The sequence below is a fragment of the Pseudochaenichthys georgianus genome, unplaced genomic scaffold (assembly GCF_902827115.2).
Source record: "Pseudochaenichthys georgianus unplaced genomic scaffold, fPseGeo1.2 scaffold_1869_arrow_ctg1, whole genome shotgun sequence".
Lineage (NCBI taxonomy): Eukaryota > Metazoa > Chordata > Actinopteri > Perciformes > Channichthyidae > Pseudochaenichthys > Pseudochaenichthys georgianus.
In genome coordinates this window covers 1-23,491 of record NW_027262617.1, presented here as the reverse complement: position 1 = coordinate 23,491, position 23,491 = coordinate 1, and the positions used below count along the sequence as shown (strand labels likewise).

The 23,491-nt window shown below is 44.1% G+C and overlaps 1 protein-coding gene and 1 long non-coding RNA gene across 2 annotated transcripts; both read left to right on the top strand.

Moving 5' to 3' along the window:
- The first annotated feature begins 4,482 nt into the window (after positions 1–4,482).
- LOC117441661 (uncharacterized) lies at positions 4,483–9,802 on the top strand. The gene is made up of 2 exons (XR_004551403.1): positions 4,483–5,040; positions 9,279–9,802. It is a non-coding gene; the product is annotated as an uncharacterized lncRNA (long non-coding RNA).
- A 1,774-nt stretch (positions 9,803–11,576) lies between these two features.
- LOC117441662 (extracellular serine/threonine protein kinase FAM20C) lies at positions 11,577–19,852 on the top strand. The gene is made up of 4 exons (XM_034077702.2): positions 11,577–11,657; positions 18,573–18,654; positions 18,725–18,784; positions 19,401–19,852. The coding sequence occupies exons 2-4, from the start codon at positions 18,578–18,580 to the stop codon at positions 19,669–19,671; spliced, it is 408 nt and encodes a 135-aa protein (XP_033933593.1). The 5' UTR covers positions 11,577–11,657; positions 18,573–18,577; the 3' UTR covers positions 19,672–19,852.
- Positions 19,853–23,491: the final 3,639 nt, after the last annotated feature.

Here is a 23,491-nt window from a genome sequence, read left to right as displayed (position 1 = left end):
ATAACAAAGTCTTTAAGTGTTACCTGAACACCCCGTGTTACCAAAACACTATTTTTCACCCGTCGGTGCTGTAATACTTGTTCCTCAGTACAAATCACCTAAAAACTGATCATAAACCCTGGCTACGATGGATATCCCAAATATCCTACTTTCGAGCAGTCCCTTTCTGGATGGTTCATAATTTAGCAGGAGGTCAGAAATGTAATTTGGGCCTAAACCATTCAGTGCTTTATAAACCAGCAGCAGTATTTTGAAATCTATTCTTTGACACACAGGAAGCCAGTGTAAAGACTTCAGAACAGGAGTGATGTGATCCACTTTCTTAGTGTTAGTGAGGACTCGAGGAGCGGCGTTCTGAATCAGCTGCAGCTTCCTAATATATTTTGTAGTGAGACCTGTGAAGACACCATTACAGTAGTCCAGTCTACTGAAGATAAAAGCATGGACACGTGTCTCCAGATCCTGCTGTGACATTAGTCTTTTAATCCTAGATATGTTCTTTAGGTGATAGTAGGCTGATTTAGTAACTGTTTTAATGTGACTGTTGAAACTCAGGTCAGAGTCCATGACTACACCTAGATCTCTGGCTTTATCTGTTGGTTTGAACATTGCAGACTGAAGCTCAGCGCTAACTTTTATACGTTCTGACTTTGCTCCAAAAACCATTACCTCAGTTTTATCTTTGTTTAATTGGAGAAAGTTCTGACACATCCAGTCATTGATTTGTTCAATGCACTTACTCAGTGTTTGAATTGGAGTACAGTCTCCTGGTGAAATTGTTACGTAGATTTGTGTGTCATCCGCATAGCTATGGTAACTTATGTTGTTGTTCTTCATTATCTGAGCCAGTGGTAGCATGTAGATGTTAAAGAGAAGAGGCCCCAAGATGGAGCCTTGAGGAACCCCACATGTCATATTTGTCAACTCAGATGTGTATTTACCTAGAGAAACAAAGTTGTTTCTGTCCTTTAGGTAGGATTCAAACCAATTTAGAACTGTTTCCGAAAGTCCCACCCAGTTCTCCAGTCGGTCTAGTAATATGCTGTGGTCAACAGTGTCAAACGCAGCACTGAGATCTAATAATACTAACACTGAAGTTCTGCCACTGTCTGTGTTTAAGTGGATGTCATTAAAGACCTTTACAAGAGCAGTCTCGGTGCTGTGGTTTGGACGAAAGCCTGACTGGAACACATCGAAACAGTTATTTAAATACAAGAAGTTACTCAACTGTTGAAAAACAACTTTTTCAATGATCTTACCTAGAAATGGCAGGTTTGATACGGGCCTGTAATTGTTCATTACTGAAGCATCTAGATTATTCTTTTTTTAAGAGCGGTTTAATGACTGCAGTTTTCAGGGCCTGTGGAAAAATACCTGAGTGAAGAGATTTGTTTACTATATGAAGTAGTTCTGAGGCCATGCAAGGAAAAAACATCTTTGAAAAATCCTGTTGGAATAATATCAAGGCAGCAGGAGGAGGATTTCAGAAGTTGAATAATGTCCTCTAGGTTTTTATCATTAATCTGATGGAATTGTGTCATGGTGTCTGAATTGATGTTAAGTGGACACAGAGACAACACATTTGCTGTTCCTGATGCAGAGGCACTGACTGCTTGCCTGATTTTCTGAATTTTGTGGATAGACGGCATGGAATTCAAAGGTGGAAGGAGTGAAGTTAGGAAGCTTGAAGAGGGAAAAGCTCCATTTGGGAGAGAGCAGGAGACCAGTGCCACCTCCTCTGCCAGTGGGTCTGGGTGTATGGGAGAAGGAACATGCTGTGGAGAGAGCTGGAGACCAGTGCCACCTCCTCTGCCAGTGGGTCTAGGTGTATGGGAGAAGGAATATGCTGTGGAGAGAGCTGCTGGGGTGGATGTGTTGGATGGAGTAATCCAGGTCTCAGTGAGAGCAAGGAAATCCAGGGACTGCAGGGAGGAGTGGCCAGAGATGAAATCAGCCTTAGGAACAGCTGACTGAAACTAGATGTTGGATCTCAGTGGAGCACGTGGGATAGACGAGAACAGGGCGGTTATAACGATTAGGAGATACACGGGGCCAGAGATAATTACGAGAAGACACATAAACAGGAATGGATTATATTCACATGTTTTAGCATGAAGGGCTAAAAAACACCAGCGATACTTAGCTCAATCAAAGTAGGATTTGCCTCATTATAATGACTTACTATCTAATTATAATGACTTACTATCTCATTATAATGACTTAGCGATCTCATTATATTGACTTATAAGTTTTGGTAATATGAGAGGATAAATCAGGCCTTGTTTGGATACTGAATATATACCAAGGTCAAAGCATACACTGTATTATTATTATTATTATTACAAAAGTGCACTTTAATATATGTCATTTATACTTAGTACATTTTATTAATTGTATGTTTTTTTACATGTTTTAAATAAAATCTAATATCTAAATTGAATGTTAGAGCATCAGAGAGTACATTAATCAAGTGCATATGAAAGTATACTTGATAAACTCAGATTACGTTCACTTCAAGGCAAGGCAAGTTTATTTATATTAAAAAATGTTCAGCATATTTAATCTGTTTTTAGATTTTTATTAATATTATCTTTTTATTTCTGTTGTACCTACATGTTCACATGGTTTTATGTTATATTGTTGCATCGACTCAGTTGTCTTGTGTCTTGTCTGTCGGAGAGAAATCATTATTTATTTAATTTGTTATCATACATTTTACCTCCTTGTGTCGATTAACCTGCTAACACGTCATATGTTGCTGCATGTACCTTTTAAAGTTCTTAAAGGGGCCATGTCATGCTTTTCCGGTTATGACCCGTCCCCTTATGTGTTATGTAGCTTTTTCTGCATGTAAACGGTCTGCAGAGTCACAACCCCTCAAAGTGCACCCTGTAGGGAGTAAAGCTCTAACACAGAACATACATGTCTGTGCCGCCCCAGAACGCCTCGTTGGACATTTATCTTTTTCCATTTGTTTCTTCCGGGTCATAGTGACGTAACGGCTCCACGGATTGGTCAAAATGGACCACACTCCTCAAACACACACTCACTCAGCCTCATCTTTTCTCAGCCGCGGATCTCCACCCCACGCAGCAACAAGGAAACGACACCAGTAAACGAGCTCACACTGTCCGCTCCTCGAGCCTCAAAGGGCGGAGCAGCCAGCCCCGCAGCGTCCCGCCATCACGGCACCCAGAGCCCACGCAGCATTCACATATGTTTGTCATCACTGGTGTCATTTCCTGGTTGCTAACAAACGCCATTCCATCCATCCATCCATCTTCTCCCGCTTATCCGTGGTCGGGTCGCGGGGGTAGCAGTTCCAGCAGAGAACCCCAAACTTTCTTTTCCCTGGCGACATCAACCAGCTCTGACTGGGGGGTCCCAAGGCGCTCCCAGGCCAGCGAAGAGATATAATCCCTTCACCTGGTCCTAGGTCTACCCCTTGGTCTCTTCCCAGCTGGACGTGCCTGGAACACCTCCCTAGGGAGGCGCCCAGGTGGCATCCTAACTAGGTGCCCGAACCACCTCAACTGGCTCCTTTCGACGCGAAGGAGGAGCGGCTCAACTCCGAGTCCCTCCCTGATGACCGAACTTCTCACCTTATCCCTAAGGGAGACACCAGCCACCCTGCGGAGAAAACCCATCTCGGCCGCTTGTATCCGCGATCTCGTTCTTTGGGTCATGACCCATCCTTCATGACCGTAGGTGAGGGTAGGATGGAAATGGCCCGGTAGACAGAGAGCTTTGCCTTCTGGCACAGCTCCCTTCTCGTCACAACGGTGCGGTAAAGCGACTGCAGTACCGCTCCCGCTGCTCCGATTCTCCGGGCCATCTCACGCTCCATTGTTCCCTCACTCGAGAACAAGACCCCGAGATACTTGAACTCCTTCACTTGGGGTAAGGACTCATTCCCTACTTGGAGTGGACAGTCCATCGGTTTCCTGCTGAGAACCATGGCCTCAGATGTGGAGGTGCTGATCCTCATCCCAGCCGCTTCACACTCGGTTGCGAACCGATCCAGTGAGTGCTGAAGGTCGCAAACAAACGCCATTGTGAAACATAATCACTGATGTTCAGCTGTAACGGTGGTGGACTCATCAGAACAGAGTGGGCGAGCTGACCATTCAGAGCACAGTGGGCTCACAGGGAGGGGGGGGGCAGGAGCTCCAACAAGCCGTGTGGGACAGAAGTGAATACACAGACTATACAGAGATGCTGTGAGAAACCAATGTGAGTTTGGAACATTGAACACTGTGAATCTATTCTAGCAGACCTCAGCGATGGAACTGTGATCAGTAGAAATGGCCAGGACACGGGACCTTTAACAAAAAATCTGAGGGGAATTTCTTGTTGTTTATTTTTAACTTTGTGTTGTTTTGGTGAAGCACTTTGAGCTACATGTGTTGAAAAGTGCTATATAAATAAAGCTTTATTATTATTTTCCTGTGAAAGTCCTAACCCTGTGTCCTGTCCTCAGAGCCTTCAGATCCTCTTCATGTTTTGGAGTCAGAGAGCCTCCGTGACCTCCAGCTTCTCGGCTTCACTCCAGATGTGGAAACTGATATCCTGAAGAACAAAAGCCTCCGTCTGAACACTCTGCTGCAGATCTCCCAGAATCCTCCAGGATCCAAGAGGAGCTCCTACACACAGAGAACCCCCTCCTCCTCCTCCTCTTCACTGCTGTTCTTCAGGGACAGGCTTCAGGCTGTGCAGACGTTCCTGTCTCACAGGAACGTCTGCACAGCCGTTTCTCCTCTGAATGACTTCCTGCAGGATGAGTGGGATCACATCACAGATTCAGTTTCCTCGCTCCTCTCTCAGCTTCATCACTGCACCCCTCCTCTCCTGGAGGTGTCTCACCTGGAGAGGAGGGTGGAGCTTCTGGCTGTTTACCTCCAACACCACACCTCCTCAGATCCTCCAGGAGCGTTCAGACTGTCGGCTTTCAGAAACCCCCGAGGCTTCCTGCAGGCCCTGAGGAGAGAAGCTGCTCTAAAACACTGCAGAGACATCAGTGACATCGCCCTGGAGTATCAGGTAATACAGTCAGACTGATATCAGGGACACAGTCAGGCTGATATCAGGGACACAGTCAGACTGATATCAGGTACACAGTCAGACTGATATCAGGGACACAGTCAGACTGATATCAGGGACACAGTCAGACTGATATCAGGTACACAGTCAGACTGATATCAGGTGATACAGTCAGACTGATATCAGGAGATACAGTCAGACTGATATCAGGTACACAGTCAGACTGATATCAGGGACACAGTCAGACTGATATCAGGTGATACAGTCAGACTGATATCAGGGACACAGTCAGACTGATATCAGGAGATACAGTCAGACTGATATCAGGTACACAGTCAGACTGGAATCAGGGACACAGTCAGACTGATATCAGGAGATACAGTCAGACTGATATCAGGTGATACAGCCAGGACTGATATCAGGAGATACAGTCAGACTGATATCAGGAGATACAGTCAGACTGATATCAGGTGATACAGCCAGACTGATATCAGGAGATACAGTCCAGACTGATATCAGGTACACAGTCACACTGATATCAGGTACACAGTCAGACTGATATCAGGTGATACAGTCAGACTGATTCAGGAGATACAGTCAGACTGATGTCAGGTGATGCAGTCAGACTGATATCAGGAGATACAGTCAGACTGATATCAGGAGATACAGTCGACTGATATCAGGTGATACAGTCAGACTGATATCAGGGACACAGTCAGACTGATATCAGGAGATACAGTCAGACTGATATCAGGAGATACAGTCAGACTGATATCAGGTGATACAGTCAGACTGATATCAGGTGATAACAGTCGACGGATATCAGGTACACAGTCAGACTGATATCAGGTGATACAGTCAGACTGATATCAGGGACACAGTCAGACTGATATCAGGTGATACAGTCAGACTGATATCAGGGACACAGTCAGACTGATATCAGGAGATACAGTCAGACTGATATCAGGGACACAGTCAGACTGATATCAGGTACACAGTCAGACTGATATCAGGGACACAGTCAGACTGATATCAGGTACACAGTCAAGACTGATATCAGGTACACAGTCAGACTGGATATCAGGGACACAGTCAGACTGATATCAGGGACACAGTCAGACTGATATCAGGGACACAGTCAGACTGATATCAGGTGATACATCAGACTGATATCAGGGACACAGTCAGACTGATATCAGGAGATACAGTCAGACTGATATCAGGTACACAGTCAGACTGGTATCAGTGACACAGTCAGACTGATATCAGGAGATACAGTCAGACTGATATCAGGTATACAGTCAGACTGGTAGTCAGGGACACAGTCAGAACTGATATCAGGTGATACAGTCAGACTGATATCAGGAATACAGTCAGACTGATATCAGGTGATACAGTCAGACTGATATCAGGGACACAGTCAGACTGATATCAGGAGATACAGTCAGACTGATATCAGGACACAGTCAGACTGATATCAGGTACAGCAGTCAGACTGATATCAGGGACACAGTCAGACTGATATCATGTACACAGTCAGACTGATATCAGTGGACAGTCAGACTGATATCAGGGACACAGTCAGACTGATATCAGGTACACAGTCAGACTCATATCAGGGACACAGTCAGACTGATATCAGTGATACAGTCAGACTGATATCAGGTGATACAGTCAGACTGATATCAGGTCATACAGTCAGACTGATATCAGGTGATACAGTCAACTGATATCAGGACACAGTCAGACTGATATCAGGGACACAGTCAGACTGATATCAGTGATACAGTCAGACTGATATCAGGTGATACAGTCAGACTGATATCAGGTGATACAGTCAGACTGATATCAGGAGACAGTCAGACTGATATCAGGTACACAGTCACACTGATATCAGGTACACAGTCAGACTGTATCAGGACACAGTCAGACTGATCAGGTACACAGTCAGACTGATATCAGGTGATACAGTCAGACTGATATCAGGTGATACAGTCAGACTGATATCAGGAGATACAGTCAGACTGATATCAGGTACACAGTCACACTGATATCAGGAGATACAGTCAGACTGATATCAGGTGATACAGCCAGACTGATATCAGGTGATACAGTCAGACTGATATCAGGAGATACAGTCAGACTGATATCAGGTGATACAGCCAGACTGATATCAGGAGATACAGTCAGACTGATATCAGGAGATACAGTCAGACTGATATCAGGTGATACAGCCAGACTGATATCAGGAGATACAGTCAGACTGATATCAGGTGATACAGCCAGACTGATATCAGGTGATACAGTCATACTGATATCAGGAGATACAGTCGTAATGATATCAGGTAATACAGTCGTAATGATATCAGGAGATACAGTCAGACTGATATCAGGTGGATACAGTCGTAATGACATCACACTGATACAGTCGTAATGACATCACACTGCAGTATCAGGTAAGCACATGCACATTGTTGGAGTCCTGAGCGGTCTAAAACCCACCTCGGCTCCGCGTGTCGTTTGGTCAGCTGGGTAAAATCATAAAAGGAAGGATTCAAATACACCAGGATACACGTTAAACGATATTCTGTTTTAATGACAAAAGGCACATACAATTTACAGAGTACTCTGGGCTCATTCCACTACCGTGCTACACACCGAGACGGCCAGTCAGAAGGGGCACCGAGCATCAAAAATATCATATTATGTATACACACAAGTGGGGAGGAGTTGTGTTTGGTTCCTCCTCCCTAGCTAGTTGTTATTGGCGATTTCACTTCTGGGCGAGCTAGCCAGTGAGTTGGCAGTTTTCCATTGGCCAGTTTCACTTCTGGGCAGACCCAAGACAATGAGTCAGCAGCCGTTGACTCCGTCTGATTCGCTCCCTCCCCTTACAGTGTGTGTGTTGTGTGTGTGTGTGTGTGTGTGTGTGGGTGTGTGTGTGGTGTGTGTGTGTGGTGTGTGTGTGTGTGTGTGTGTGTGTGTGTGTGTGGTGTGTGTGTGTGTTGTGTGTGTGTGTGTGTGTGTGTGTGTGTGTGTGTGTGTGTGGTGTGTGTGTGTGTGTGTGTGTGTGTGTGTGTGTGTGTGTGGGTGTGGTGTGTGGTGTGTGTGTGTGTGTGTGTGTGTGTGTGTGTCTCCCTCCGGCTGTTTCCTGCCCTGCCCCCTGGTCCTCCTTCCTCCCGCGTCCTTCCGCCCCCCCCTCTCTTTCCGGCCATTCCTTACCCTGTCTTGTGCCATTTTAGCCCGCCTTCTCTTACCCTTCCTCTAACCTCGAAGTCAGCTCACTTAACAGGAATACATGTATTGATAAATTCAAAACGACCATTATCCCATGGCCTCTTTAGGAGTCTTGCAGGATATGAATTATCCAATGTAACTAAACGTCTGCACAGGAGCGCACATACATTTTCCCCTATGCAGCTACGCACCAACATTGTTATGGTTTCTTAGCTAATGCATGCTGGATGTGAACCACTAATCAACAAGACTTGAATTGTATTAGGTCTGAGGAAGCCCCTCTCTTGGAGTTCCTCTGACCTCTTACCAATTCAAATCAACATGGGTACATCTGCTGTCAATTTGCAAAGACCATTGATGATTAGCAAAGACACTCCCTGGCCTCTTCTACTGACTTTCTGAAAATACTCATCCACGGTAATCGTTTTGCTCAAGGCAGAAATCACAGGTTTACTGTACCTCACCTACTCACAAATAGCCAAAAAAAACACCTTCTGTTTATTTACAAATTGTGGAAGAAAAGACCATTTGCGCTAATCTACTTCTACTAAAAATGGGGACATCATTATTGGAACATCAATATAAAAAAACCTCTCTATATTTAAGAGGACCAAATTGACTTGTCCATCCAAGTTTTAACACACCTGAATATATATATAAAAACACACATATATTAGATGACATTACAAATGAATATACAGAAATACGCTATACTAAACTTTCTGCTTTATTACGTTATGTTAATACTTCAACATCATGATGATTTAAATACAAAATAAAACAATAGCGATGATTTTGACTGATATTGCAATCGTAACAATTATTCTTGATATTTTGGAGAATCAAACCAGAGAAGGAAGTTATATATTTACAGGAGACTAAGGATAAATGTACTACAATAATAATTTTTCAAATGTTCAAACCCAGTAAAATAAAGTGTTAGTGTCCTGCTTTCTGCAGGAGCTGTAGGTTGTGATTCCTCACTGTTTTCTCTCCCTCAGGTTCTGAGTGACAGCTCACACTCTCTTCCTCTGGACGCTGTTACCTGTGTGGCCTGGAGCTGAGAGGTGCATCATGGGATATGCAGTCCGCAGCTCTTCAGGACTCTCGGCAGGCCAGCGCTTCTGCCTCTCGTCCGTGTGAAAGCTAACGTCAGGATCTCAAACAGAGTAGAGAAGAGTTCAGATTTACAGGAAGTCCCTGCCCCTGATGCCTCTCAGCTTCCTGTCTACCTGTGTCCACTACTCGTCCTCCATGATGAGGGCTCAGAAGATGCTAATATCATCTCTAAGATTCCCCTTTGTGCTAAGCTAAGTCCTGTGTTGTGGTAGCTTGAGGAGGGTGAGGCTGGTGAGTCTGCTCTGATGCAGAAACACAACTGATGGACCACTCTAGATGTATTAAGTAATTCTACAGGAAAACCTTTGTAAATGTATTCATCATTTCTGTGCAAGCCTCTTCATGCATTACGTTTCGTAAGGATTCTGTAATGGTCTTCATTAAAATGTTTTACACATTGTCATAATGTTGCTTTAAATCATTGTGTTTGATCTCCCGTTACTGCGTCAGAGGCAGAGGACACATTTACTGATTCAAGATTCAACTTGACAAACTAAAAAAAGCCTTGAATCATCACTTGGACTTTAGCAACAATGACTTTAACAACTATGACTGAAAACCAGTGCTTGAATTGGGCCGGTACTAACCATCTGCATACCGTTACTTCTTACTGTGTACCGGCACCTCATGACGCATCTAAGTACGCTGCGCATATTTGTTGTGTTTATGCTTATTTGCAACTCCCACCCAGTAGGTGGCTCTGTAGACTGCGATAGACTAGAGCAGGCACGGAAGAGAAGGAAAGCAGAAAAGACATAACGGCCCAATCCCAAACCAAGCCCTACACCCTACCCCTCCGTTTGGAGAGGGGTCTGCCTGCAGGCCTCCACTCTCAGGACAGTTCCGGTGCAGGCTCCATTGTCAGTACAGGAAGTGACGATTCTGACAAACACGTTTTTTTCCCCCGCCCCCCGAAGGACTCGTCTGATGGAAGTTTTCAAATCACAAGGGAGACAGCTCACCATGCACTTTGGGTCGGCCTTGGTCAAGCCCTTTTGACCCCCCCATCCTGGCTCTCGTAAAAGTTAACTTATAACGGGAGTTGACAGGGGACTCTGCCCGCCTCACGAGTGCCTATTTCCGGACACTTTTTTTCACTTTCCCCCGGTTTTATTAATTTGTCTTTTTTTGGTTATTTCACTCGGTTACTTCTACCGGGGTCTCGGGTGTGTCCCCCAGGGCCTGTGTCCAGCCGTTTCCCCCCCCACCCACTCATCCATATATTAACGGATGAATTACCATTTTTGTTGCATTTTTCTCCTCTCACTGATCGAATGGCAAACGCGACCCACTATCGGAGGGCCTCCAGCAGCCTGGCCTAGTGCCGGTGCTCTGGAGGTTGGTTCCTCCGAACTGCAGGTTCGACTCTGATGGCCGGGAGGGTGTGCTGCGTTGGGGTGGGGGACTTTCCCCACTCTGCGTGTCTCTTCCTTCCCGGGCCAGGATAATAAGTGTCAGTGCGATTTTATTTTGTATTAGCGTGCATTTCCTGTTCGGAAAGTGGCGCTGTACTGATAGTGGCGATTTTATTTTGTAATTCTTAGCGTGCATGCACTTCCTTTCCTGAGAGTGGAGGTGTCCAAATAAAAGGTCAAACGCATACTTTTGGAAAGACTGAGTTTTTGCTCAGTGTTGTTCTCTTGTTTAGTCCCTCGCGGCACTTTGTTTGGATAATACTGCAGCAATACTTACAATTCATTTAACTTATTTTCTTGCAAAAGTTAACTATACAAAGCCTCTGTACACCCCCTTCTATTTACATGTAATGGTTTGCTCCCGCCTCTGCCTCCAAACGGCACTTTCTATCAGAGAGTGAGAGCATGTGAGGAGGGATGCTAGTACTTACGTGTGTACGATGTCTCAACGACTAACACATTCAGACTTTCAGAAAGAAAAGAAAGGAGAGAAAGAGAGAGGGACTAAAGGGCGACAGTATGTCACCCAGTTTTTCAAATAAAAGGTGGGTGGAAATTAGTCCTGTTAGCTAAGCGTAGTCCATTGTAAATAATAATTGTTATGTTGTTTTTTTACTAAGCTGACATTAAGTTCTGTTAATATCTATAAAGAAAATGCAGAGGTCTTTAATTTCACTGCTCTTTAAGCTGACATTTAATAAATGCAGGTAGATTTTTAGCAGCTATTCATACTAAACCAGTTGTCCCTCCCCCTGGTGCCAGGACCAACAGATCCATCTTTAGGCTCAGCAGCCCTGTGCCCCCATAAGGCTGAACCTGAACCAGCTTTTCTCCCAACTGAAGGAGGTGAGCAGCATTGTGTTGAATTGCATGCCACTTAACATATCTGAAGGGAGACTGGAATACAATACATATTTATATCAAAACAAAAAAGTAACATCTCATTTCAATTATACATTTCAAACACAGTATGTTCCCACATATTTAAGTTATATTTATTTGGATTCATGTTGAGAATGTTCCATTCAAAAATGTTATTATTAAAAAGGCATTTACACCATAAAAGATTACTTGTCAGGGTTTGGGTTTTGCGTGTCTAGTTTTGGGGTTTTGTTTTGCTGTTATTTTCTCCCTAGAGGCTTCTCAATACTCACATCTCCCCTCCTCGACTCCCCTCCTCGACTCCCCTCCTCGATACTTAGACCCGCCCACAGGAGATGCGAGCGGAGGACCGAGGAGGGGAACCGAGGAGAGAGGAGGGGAAGCAGCAGACGTTTAAAGAAATGAGAACTCCTCTCCTCTGAGCGGTCATATTAAAGCGACGTCCGTTCATTATGACGTGGCAACAGCTGCATCAGCTGTCGAGTGTTTCGTCATATTTTATAATCTCTGTTAGATCAGCTGAACATTGTTCCCCCACATATTTACTTTGAGTTCATTGAGAGTGCGGTATAATGAGACAATAACAGGCTACAGATGCGGACACACAGACACACATATATTTATATAAATATAAGCAATTTAAAGTATGAGAGCACTCTCATAATAACGTAACACAATCAGAGACTGGATATACCCCCCCCCCCCCCCCCCCCTCTCTCTCTGGTCGCTGAAATGGGGAATTGAAATTACGGGCCAAAAGTTGTATTAAAAGTAAGGACATCAAACCAACTGAGACCCGTCTGTCCGCCGCATCTGCGCACTGTACAACACACACCTACACACTGTACAATACACACACCTACACACTGTACCACACACACCTACACACTGTACAACACACACCTACACACTGTACAACACACACACACCTACACACTGTACCACACACACCTACACACTGTACAACACACACCTACACACTGTACAACACACACACCTACACACTGTACCACACACACCTACACACCTACACACTGTACAACACACACACCTACACACTGTACCACACACACCTACATACTGTACCACACACACCTACAGCTCCTAAAGCATAATCAGGCTACAGCCGTTGTGTATTTTATTATGTGAAGCACTAAATGGTTTTAGAAACATCTGGACTCTTTGTTTGTAGATATCTACTAAACTAAAGCAAATAAAGAGAGTATGCCTGTTATACTGAGTGATATATATTTTACACACTGCTCTGCTTTCTGCAGGACCTCACAGCTGTTCTCTCTGTAAACATCGCGTTGCGATGAGAGCAGTTTCTAAAATAATATCCAGGGGTTGCATGCAGAGCTGTCATTGGCTGAGATAAGTCCGGCCGGAAATGCATCCGCGGAGGAGCCGTGGAGGAACCATCAGTGTATCCTCGGTTATAGCTCCTCCAGAGAGCCTCCTCGACGCTCGATCCTCGGTCCTCGGTGTGCATTTAGAGAAATGAGACGTCCTTCAAAATGGCGCGCTGAAATTAATTTCTGGGTCACGACCGAGGAGTCGAGGAGGGGAAATTTGAGTATTGAGAAGCCTCTCCTGTGTTTTCCTACCTGTCGTCAGTTTCCCTGGTGTGTCTGATTGTCTGATTGTGTTCACGTGTTGCCCTTGTGTTTCTCCTTCCCTGCCCGGCTGTTTCTCGTCTCGTGATTACCCCTCTCTGTATTTAGTCTTCCTGTGTTCGGTGTCGGTTCATTGTTTGTTTTTCCCGTCTCCCTCCTTGTCAGTCATCGTCAGCTACATCGTATTGTATCTTCCTTGTGCTTCCTTTGTGTTTGTTGCCATGTTTTTGCCATCAGCTTTTAAAATAAAGCTCGCTTTTGTTGTCGAGACCAACTTACCTTTTTTGTAGTCTGTTTTTGGGTCCAACCTTTCCCAAACCGTAACAGAATGAACCGACCAGAATTGGACCGAGCAGATGATCCATTTGAGATGGAATTAAGTAATTTAACTTTTTTATTGGCTTGCTGCTTTGATTGGTAGAAGGGAGCGTCCAGTGTTCTACAGAAGAAGGCCGCTCAGGTAGAGGCGCACCGGTTGGCAACAGAGAAACCATGTTTATTGAAGTTTTTACCTGGCTGGATTATGGACTTCCTCCAGACATGTGATTCCCGGCCTGCTAGCCCCAGGCATGCTAGCCCCCTGCCTCCCAATTCCCAACCTGACACCATACGTCTCAGTGTGTTCCGTCTGGAGTCAACCGCTGCTTCTTCCCCAGTTCCTGCTCCTGTCCAGGAGCCGTTCTCGGGTTTTGGAGGTCCACTGAGCCTCCAAAAGGCTCCTAAGAGAAGGAGTCGCAAGTCCAGGCTAGCAGCCCGAGCCCCAGAAGCCATGCTTTGGGCTCCAGTACAGGCCCACACAGCCATGGTTCCATCCCCAGTTCTGGCCCCAGCAGCCATGGTTCCAGCCCCAGTTCTGACCCGAGCAGCCATGGTTCCGGCTCCAGTACCGGCCCACACAGCAATGCTTCCGTGCTCCATTACCTGGCTCACACAGCCAGGGTCCAGGCTTCTGTTCCGTGCCCAACAGCCATGGTCAACCTGACCGTAGTCACGCTGTGTGTGTCCGTCAGGAAACAAGCTGTTTACAAGTAGTTCCAGCAAACATCCACTGATGAACTGCGATGTTAACGACCTCATATGTTTTAACTTAGGATCATACCTGTGTTTAGTCTAGAAAAAGGTAAAAGTGTGCATTTTATTATAAAGTTGTGTATATTTACAGACTGTTGCAAAAACTAAGAAGCTTATAAACATCAGGTTTAAAACTAAAAGAGCTTTACAAAAAAGTAACACAATGAAAGATGTTTGGAGTTATTAATGTTAATGTTTTGTCTACGAGATGCTGATTTGAAACCGTTGTTCCATTCAGTTACGGCATTTCCTGTTTCTTCCGGAGAGAGGGGAGGCCGTCCCAAAGCTTGCCGCTGTATTTACTCCCTCCATCTGACAGGTGTACTCCAGAGTTCACTCCGTCACGGAGGGGGAGTGTGAAGGGTGAGGGATCACTCCGGTCATTGTACGTACTTCGTCTCACTGGAATATTAACGGTCAGATTGAATACAACATCGACCCCATTTCTCCGGTCAATGACAGGAGAGTTTTGAAAGTGACAAAACACTGTTTCACACATTTAAAAACAATTAAACGATGTTTACCCAGGATTCAGGCACCTTCCCTGGCTTGTAAAATGTGGTGATGCGCCCTGGAGGTATCAGACTATTTAAAACATGTATACCCAGGATTCAATCACTTTTCCTGGATTGTAAAGTGCTGTGAAGCAGCCTGTTCTCTGGGTGCAGTCTGGGTGCAAGAGAGATCTGTGGGTGCGCTATGTGGCTCTCAGAGCCCGCTTCTCTCTGGCTGCTCTCTCCCTGTATTCACAGCACTGTTCCCCAGCTTTCAAACACTTATTGCTGGGTATGAAAGCCTTGTGCATCATCCTGGATCTCTGCCTAGGTGCCTTTGAGTGTGAGACCCTGCTTCCAGCAGTGAACCTACTGCCAGCATTACAAACATATTAATCAGGCGTTTTAACACTTTTTTCCATGAAAATGATTTGTATTCACTATCATGGGGCTATATAAATCAAATTCCGGGAAATTCGGAGCACAATTGTACCTTTTACTATTTAAATGTATTTGTATTATATATCTTTGGGCTATAAAAGTGACATTTCTGGGTGACTTTGTCAGTTTATGGAGCTTAGCCCACAATTCACGGAGGTTCCAGGCCGAATTTGGAAGCTCATAGACTGCCTGCCACGCGTCCCCACCCGTGTAAAGCAGAAAAAAGTAAAGAAAACGGTCAATTATATCTTAAAATAATCAAAAATGAAGTTTAAAGTGCCAACGGAGGAGGGGCTCCAAAAAGCTCAAGTTTTCGGGCCTTCGGGTGGAAGCCCTGGACACTTTTCCACTCCCCCGTTGCATTTTACAACGGAGAGGGGAATCGAGACGTCCCCTCCTCCGTCAAAAAAATGCATTCATGTTTTTCAAGCTACCATCCGCACGATATCGGAAACCCGGTTTTTGAGAGGACTCAGAAAAAAACCGGCTGTTTCACATCATGGAGGAATGTGTCCGCTACATGAGGGCTTTGGCTCGGATACAATTGTTGCCTGGAGACCCCCCAGTATGGTTCTTACCAAACTTTAAGTTTTTGAACTGGTCTCTGGAGGAATGCAAGGGGAGTTGTCAGGGAATTATGAGACACTATTTTGGGATACAATTTCTCCATTTTCACCCCTTTCCTCTGGTTCTCCAAAAAGATAACTCAGACTTTTTCTGACTCTGGAGGAATGCAAGGGGAGTTGACAGGGGACTCTTGCGGGCTCATGATGCACTATTTTCGGATACTTTTTTCATTTTCAGCCCTTTTCCATGGATGAATTGAAACTTATTATTTTGGTCAATTTGACACTCTTTGGCCGCCTCACAAGTCACTATTGTCGGACACTTTCTTTGCTTTACCCCGGTTCTATCACTCTTTCCTCCTTTGACCATAAAACGTGTTTCCTGCTGGGGTACTGCCTGGTTCCGGGGCACCGCAAACCCTCTCATGGTCGGGGCACCGTGCATTGATGCATCGGACCCAATATGGCCATCACCAGCCCCGCATTGGTGCGGAGGTGGGACAATTTAACCCGGTGGTAACCCAAGTCCCCCCTTGGTCCGTGTACCAGGCATTGAAGCATCGGACCCATTGTTGCAATCACCGGTTACGCTAACGCATATAAACGGAGAAACATAAAATAATTTAAATACAATTCACTGTGTCTGTTTCAGTGAGGATGTCGTCCGAATGTCCGGTGTGCAGACACAGGGTGTTCGTATGCTGGGAAGAAACTAGACCGTCATGTAACTCATGACCACCCTGAGTTCTCCCGAGATGAGGCACATTAGGTCCTGGCAAGGCTGAAGCATAGTGTGGCCCTGCAGTTGCTGCATGACCTCAGAGAGACTAATCCCATCATTGGAATGGCTACATCATTGATACATACTGAGTGTGACGAAGAGGACTGCAGGCAGGTGATGCTGGAAAATGTGGCATTGAGGGCTCAGAAGGATGCCACCTTGATGAGGTGAAGACCCTGCGCTCCAGGCTGAAAAAGGGGCTAAAACCCAGGCAGCAGAGTGCCACTGCTGCTGTGCTTGAGGAAGAGGAAGAATGTATACGATTTAAGGGCCTGGCAATCTCAAGTACCTCCGTCCCGGGGACTCACGGTGTGCAAGGTTATGGAGGTATCCATGTCAGGGACACATGCTGGAGGTCATTAGTCCGTCCTTTGGGGCTCTTTGAGGGGCCACAGAGAGGTGCAATTACTGGTCTCTCTCCTGGAGGTGTGAAATAAGCAGAGTGCCCATGTGAGGGAGACATGCTGGAGGTCTGTAGTCCGTCCTTTGGGGCTCTTGGAGCAGCCACAGTGGCCATCATAAGATGCATCACCATATATGATGCATGGTGCAGCACATGTGCTGCAGAGTCAACCTCAACAGCCTGACTCTTCCGCACAGAATGCACTATTTTCGGATATTTTGTGTTCATGTTCCCCCCTTTCTCCTGGTTCTCACTCCAAATGTGACTCTGGAGGAATGCAAGGGGAGTTGATAGGGGACTTTACCCGCGTTGTGAGGCACTATTTTGGGATACATTTTTTCATTTTCACCCTTTTTCTCTGGTTCTCAAAAAAAATGACTGACAAATGTTGACTCTGGAGGAATGCAAGGGGAATTAGGTCTGTCACTTTGGGTAACCGCACCACTGTCGGACGTCTCCCGAGAGTGGACGTCCATTGCCTCTAAATTGGGGCAGGGCGTAGTTTGGGATTGGGCCAACGTTAGCTACCATTTCGAAAATGTTAGCGTGGCTCAATAGTGCGAAAAGAAAGCGGTTGTCGCCGGACAAGGAGCCGAAAGAAACTCCAGTTAATACTGATGCAACTGGAAATACAGAAAATGCTGTGTTAGAAATGTTGTCTGATGGGGAGCCTTCTCTAGTCGAGCCTGGGTTGTATACATAAAATTGACTTGAAACAGTTGCTGATTTAGAGTACTGGCACCTTTTTTATTCCAATTCAAGCACTGCTGAACGCACTGAAGCATTGACTTTGATTTAATGTTTTATGTCAACAGATCCCTGTATTGGTTAGTTTGAAGCAATACTATTAAGTTGAACCTATTTACATTTAAGATTATTGCTTTCAACTAACCTAAAACATTGATGTGAACTCTGTTGACAAAATACATTTCATTAAAGTCAATGCTTCAGTGTTTTCATTGAGGACTTTACCCTTCTGACGTGAACATCTCCCAAGCCTTAGGATTAGAGTGTTTCCAACAAAATAGCTCCCTTCCTGATTCAACTAACGCTAAATATCTATTTCTTAGTTGACACAATTCCCTAGATCCACTTCATTCAGCTTCCAGGTGAGTTCCAATAGATCCATGAAGAGCTCAAGTTACTGATCACCACTGGAAAAATAATGTACACAATTATAATTGTGTACATTATTTAGGAGAAAACAAAATGCATAATGTAAAAGGTGGGCACATTGTGACTTGTTTCGGAAGCAAAATGTGGTTTAAAGTTGAGTAAAAAAAGTGCTTGTGACTTTAAAAACTTGGTAAGACTTGGTAAAACCACATCCAATATCATACTGTCTATAATCAGTTGGATTTATTCTGGCGATGCTCTTTTAAAAGCGTTTAGAATATTTATGTTTATAAGTATTTTGACAGAATGCATTATGTGATGTTTTATTATTATCTACAGAAGGAGTGTGGACTTTGTTGGCGGTGTTAAATAAATGCCTCTCCTCCTGTAGGTAACATGGACAGACACCATTATGAAACCTTTGAGAAGTTTGGCAACAACACGTTCCTGATTCACCTCGACAACGGCAGGGCGTGAGTGTGTTCTCTGTGTGTTTGTGTGTGTGTTTTAATGTACTTACTAACTGATTCTGGGTTGTTACAGATTCGGCCGTCACTCCAAAGATGAACCGTCTATCCTCGTTCCTCTCGAACAGTGCTGCAGGTACAAGAGCATGATGCATTATTTTAAAGAGTCCTCTCCTGCTGATTTTCAGGTGTATATCAGTATGTAGTGTCTCTACTTTAAAGAGTCCTCTCCTGCTGATTTTCAGGTGTATATCAGTATGTAGTGTCTCTACTTTAAAGAGTCCTTTCCTGCTGATTTTCAGGTGTATATCAGTATGTAGTGTCTCTACTTTAAAGAGTCCTCTCCTGCTGATGTTCAGGTGTATATCAGTATGTAGTGTCTCTACTTTAAAGAGTCCTCTCCTGCTGATGTTCAGGTGGATATCAGTATGTAGTGTCTCTACTTTAAAGAGTCCTCTCCTGCTGATGTCCAGGTGTATATCAGTATGTAGTGTCTCTACTTTAAAGAGTCCTCTCCTGCTGATGTTCAGGTGTATATCAGTATGTAGTGTCTCTATTTTAAAGAGTCCTCTCCTGCTGATGTTCAGGTGGATATCAGTATGTAGTGTCTCTACTTTAAAGAGTCCTCTCCTGCTGATGTTCAGGTGTATATCAGTATGTAGTGTCTCTACTTTAAAGAGTCCTCTCCTGCTGATGTTCAGGTGTATATCAGTATGTAGTGTCTCTACTTTAAAGAGTCCTCCCTCCCCCAGGATCCGGCGCTCCACTTGGCTCCGCCTCCGTCTCCTCTCTCTTCCTGGTTATCGTCTGAGCGATGTGATGAGGGCGTCTCTCTCCCATGATGCATTGCAGCATGTGGCGCCCCTCCTCTCTCAGCCTCACCTTTCTGCTCTGGACCGCCGGCTGAAAACAGTTCTTCAGACTGTGAGTCTCTGCGAGGAGAGGAGGAAGGAGGGTGATGAAGATCAGGTCATTTATGACGACATCGCTCACCTGAAGGGGGAGGAGCCTCCTGCAGGTTAGGAATCTACTTCCTGTTTCTGAGGAAACCTGGGATGCAAAATCCAGATTAATCAGGACTCTAAATGTTTATTTATATTAAATCACTGTAACGGTGTCAAATAAAAAGGAAAATACAATTTTAAGACACTTTCACACTTTTCCCAGGAAGCAAATATAGATAAATAAAGAATATGGAAATACATACATTTTGCCATTGTTTTGTAATCTACTTCAAATCTTCAATCTCCACCTCCTGCATGCTTTTAATGAACAGGTGTTTACATTATTCTGTCAATTCAGGTTCAGATTTCATCTGAGAAAGGAGGAGAAATGTATCTGAGGTAAAGAAAAATGTGCAGGGGCGCTGCTTGCAAACAGACAAGGCAGGCAACTGCTTGGGGCCCCGGACCAGAAGGGGGCCCCCAAAGAAGGTAGATTAAGAGGGTCCACAGCAACGACAACATGAAACACCCTTTCCAGGCATGAGAATCACTCACCTTTCGGCGAAATTTGCCGTTTTGAATCCAAAATAGGTCGTTTGTGTGATTCATGTAGATCTGCAATAAAAATATTTTTGGGTATGGGGGGGGTCTGGGACCCGGAGTAATCTGCAGCCGCGAGCTGTTATGTGCCATCATGACACGCATGGTGTTCTTTTTTTATATATTATAATGCAGCACGAGCCGTGTGCTCGAGTCTTCCTGCCTGTCGGCTCTGCTGCTCCGCGATGATGGTCTAGCTTCAGCAGCCACATTAGCTACGGGTGCGTTCGTTAATATTAACTGTGCGGTCCGGAGTCACTGTGGCACAGACTGGACCGTGGTGAACAGCTGTTAGAATGGGCTGTTGAGGTGTTCAGAGCAGAGCTCCCTGTCGGAGCACAGAGCGTGATGTGCACTGAAAAGTGTTTTTGTCGCAATATTATCGTTGAGCTAGCTAGCATACATTGTCACTATCTGATAACGTTAGCTTTAGCCTTAGTTTTCTAATATATTTTTTTTCATAGGCGATAAACGGAGGTGGTATAAGTATAGATCTTGTACTTGAGTAAAAGTAGAAGCACTCAGATATTGTACTAGAGTAAAAGTAGAAGTACTCAGATCTTGTACTTGAGTAAAAGTAGAAGTACTCAGGTCTTGTACTTGAGTAAAAGTAGAAGTACCAGAGTGTAGGAATAGGAATACTCTGTTAGTAAAAGTACTGCATGTGAGAGAAACTTCTGCTCAGCAATGTTGATGGAAGAAATGGAAGCTGGAGTCCGCTTTATATCAAAACACTGAGTTTAATTGAGAGCCACGGCCGTGAGTGAGTACAAGGCATTTACACAACGTGCATTGAGAAATCCCGAGTCAACAATGAGAAATACACAGAAAACACAGGCAATTCTACCCAGAGGATCTAGGAGGAGCCTCTGTTCGCGCCCTTTCTATCTATCTATCTATCTATCTATCTATCTATCTATCTATCTATCTATCTATCTATCTATCTATCTATCTATCTATCTATCTATCTATCTATCTATCTATCTATCTATCTATCTATCTATCTATCTATCATAATTAAATAAAGGATCTTCAGAGACAAAGAAAATCTGTTTAAAGTCATCTGTGCAGTTGGCCACTTCACCCCACAGGAAGGCAGGACCTTTGACCTGTGCCCTGCTCTAAGTTGCAGGCAGACACATGTGAAAACACTAAAATGCTCCCCTGCACAGACAACAGGAGAATATTCTCTAACAGATCCACGCTTTTATCAATGTATTGATAACCAATTAACATTAGTCTAAGAATATTTCAGTCACTACTTAAATCAAATAATACGTCCTCAGAGTTGTGTGGATTTCTCATTACATTAATTACATCAAAAGCAGAATAAGATTGAAACAGTTATCACAGCTATCACAATGGTTGATACAGACAACAATCATAGAAAAATCATCTTTCTTCAGTGTTTGATTTCTTTTGTCAAAAAGGCACAATAATAACACATGCAATACAAAAGTATAATAGTAAAATATATGTTTCAAAAACAAGATATTTTATCATTTATCTCATTCATCAAACACAAATTCATCAAACACAAATTCAAATTCAGCTTACATCTTTAAAGATTTACTTCAAGGCAATTACTTATTAAAACACAATTAGAATGTAGGATTATAAGAAATCCAATTGATGTATAAATCAGAATCATTAGGGATTCAGTTAAAATTCAAAGTTAAGGTATACATTCACAGTGATGAATCGATCAATCTGTAAAGGTACAGTGTCCTCAATCTTTAACATTACTTTACGTTTACTTCAATACACTTATTCAAGAGTAAGGCACTTTACTACATACATTTTATTCAAATACATTTGTTCAAAAATCTGAAAAGGAGAAGTCAGACATTTTATTGTAAACAACCTGAGGAAGGAAAAGTCAAAAACATTTATTCTTTATTCTGAGTGTCAACTTAAATCAATTTATCAATCGCTGAAAGGAGGTACCCAAGGTACAGGAACTGCCAAGGAGACCCATGGGTCTGGAAGCTCGGCGTCGTACATCAACATTGTGTCATCTACAGTAGAATACCCCACTAGCCTCTGTGGGGCCTGGAGGGTAGTCTTGGCAACCCTGCGTATGGCTAATTTAACTACAGTGATCAAACAGGTCACTAGGATTAGCACAACCAAGATAAACACTGCACCAGAAACAACACATTTAACCAACCCCGCTCCCCAGGATCCAAGGGTTCCACTTAAATCCCCATGAGTTTCATGCAATTATTTTATCCCATTAGCCGTATCGTGAACCATATCCATAACTTCCGGTGTGGCATCAGAGACAAAGGAACAGCACTCCGCACCAATTACTTTACATGCGCCCCCCTAGGCAGCTAAGAGGAGATCCAGCGCCATGCGATTCTGTAGTGCTACCGTCCTAACTTCCTGCAATTATTTATGTTCCGCTAACATTGCGATATTTGATACATTTAGATGATTTTCCACTACTTTGGATAATGCCATGATCTCCTGCTGACTAACATAAATGCCGTACCAGGGCAAAAATAGGCTCGCTACCTGTTGTCCTTTTGTAATGGACCTGCTGTTCCTGTGTAGAGAGGGAAGTATCGCTGCAATCTCATTTGCCTCTACTTTACGGATTAAAGGAATTAGGTAGGCTAGATAACAGGTGCCATAAAAAACGTTATATGGTACGCAGCCATAAGCCCGGTCGCCACAAACTAAGTAAACTCTCTGTGGGAGGGGAATTCTGGCTAATTGTACCCTCACTATGGTATTACAGTCGCTGTGTCCCACATCCGGAGAGGTGTGAGATCCTGCTTCATTCTGGAAACAGATGGACACATTCTTCCATTCGTGTAATACAATTGGGGGAACATATATTGAGCAGTCCCGTGTAGGGGGATTGCCTAGGGGTATTGGTTGCGTACAATCATGTATTTTAACATCAACGGAGTTCACTGTTCTGGAGCCAAACCAGGGCACAACTGTTACCAAAGCTTCAACCAGCAAAGATGCCATGTGTGGTTGTTTTGTGCATGTTGGACTTGTGGAATTAACCGAACAATTAGTTTGTACCAGAGCTAACTGGAATCTGTATTCAAAAGCTAGGTTCATGTATGTCTTCACATATATTAGTTTTAAAAACATCAATCGTTTGAAACCGTCAGGCAGATAATTTGTATTTACTGTCTCAACAATGAGAGAGACTAGACCCTTGTACTGTAACGGTTTATCAGAGTCTGTTGGATATGAAGGACTGTGGCAGTCCTCAGCCTCATCGCTCATCCTAGAGTAAATGTCGTTCCAACTAATTAATTTATAGTCCGCTCTTG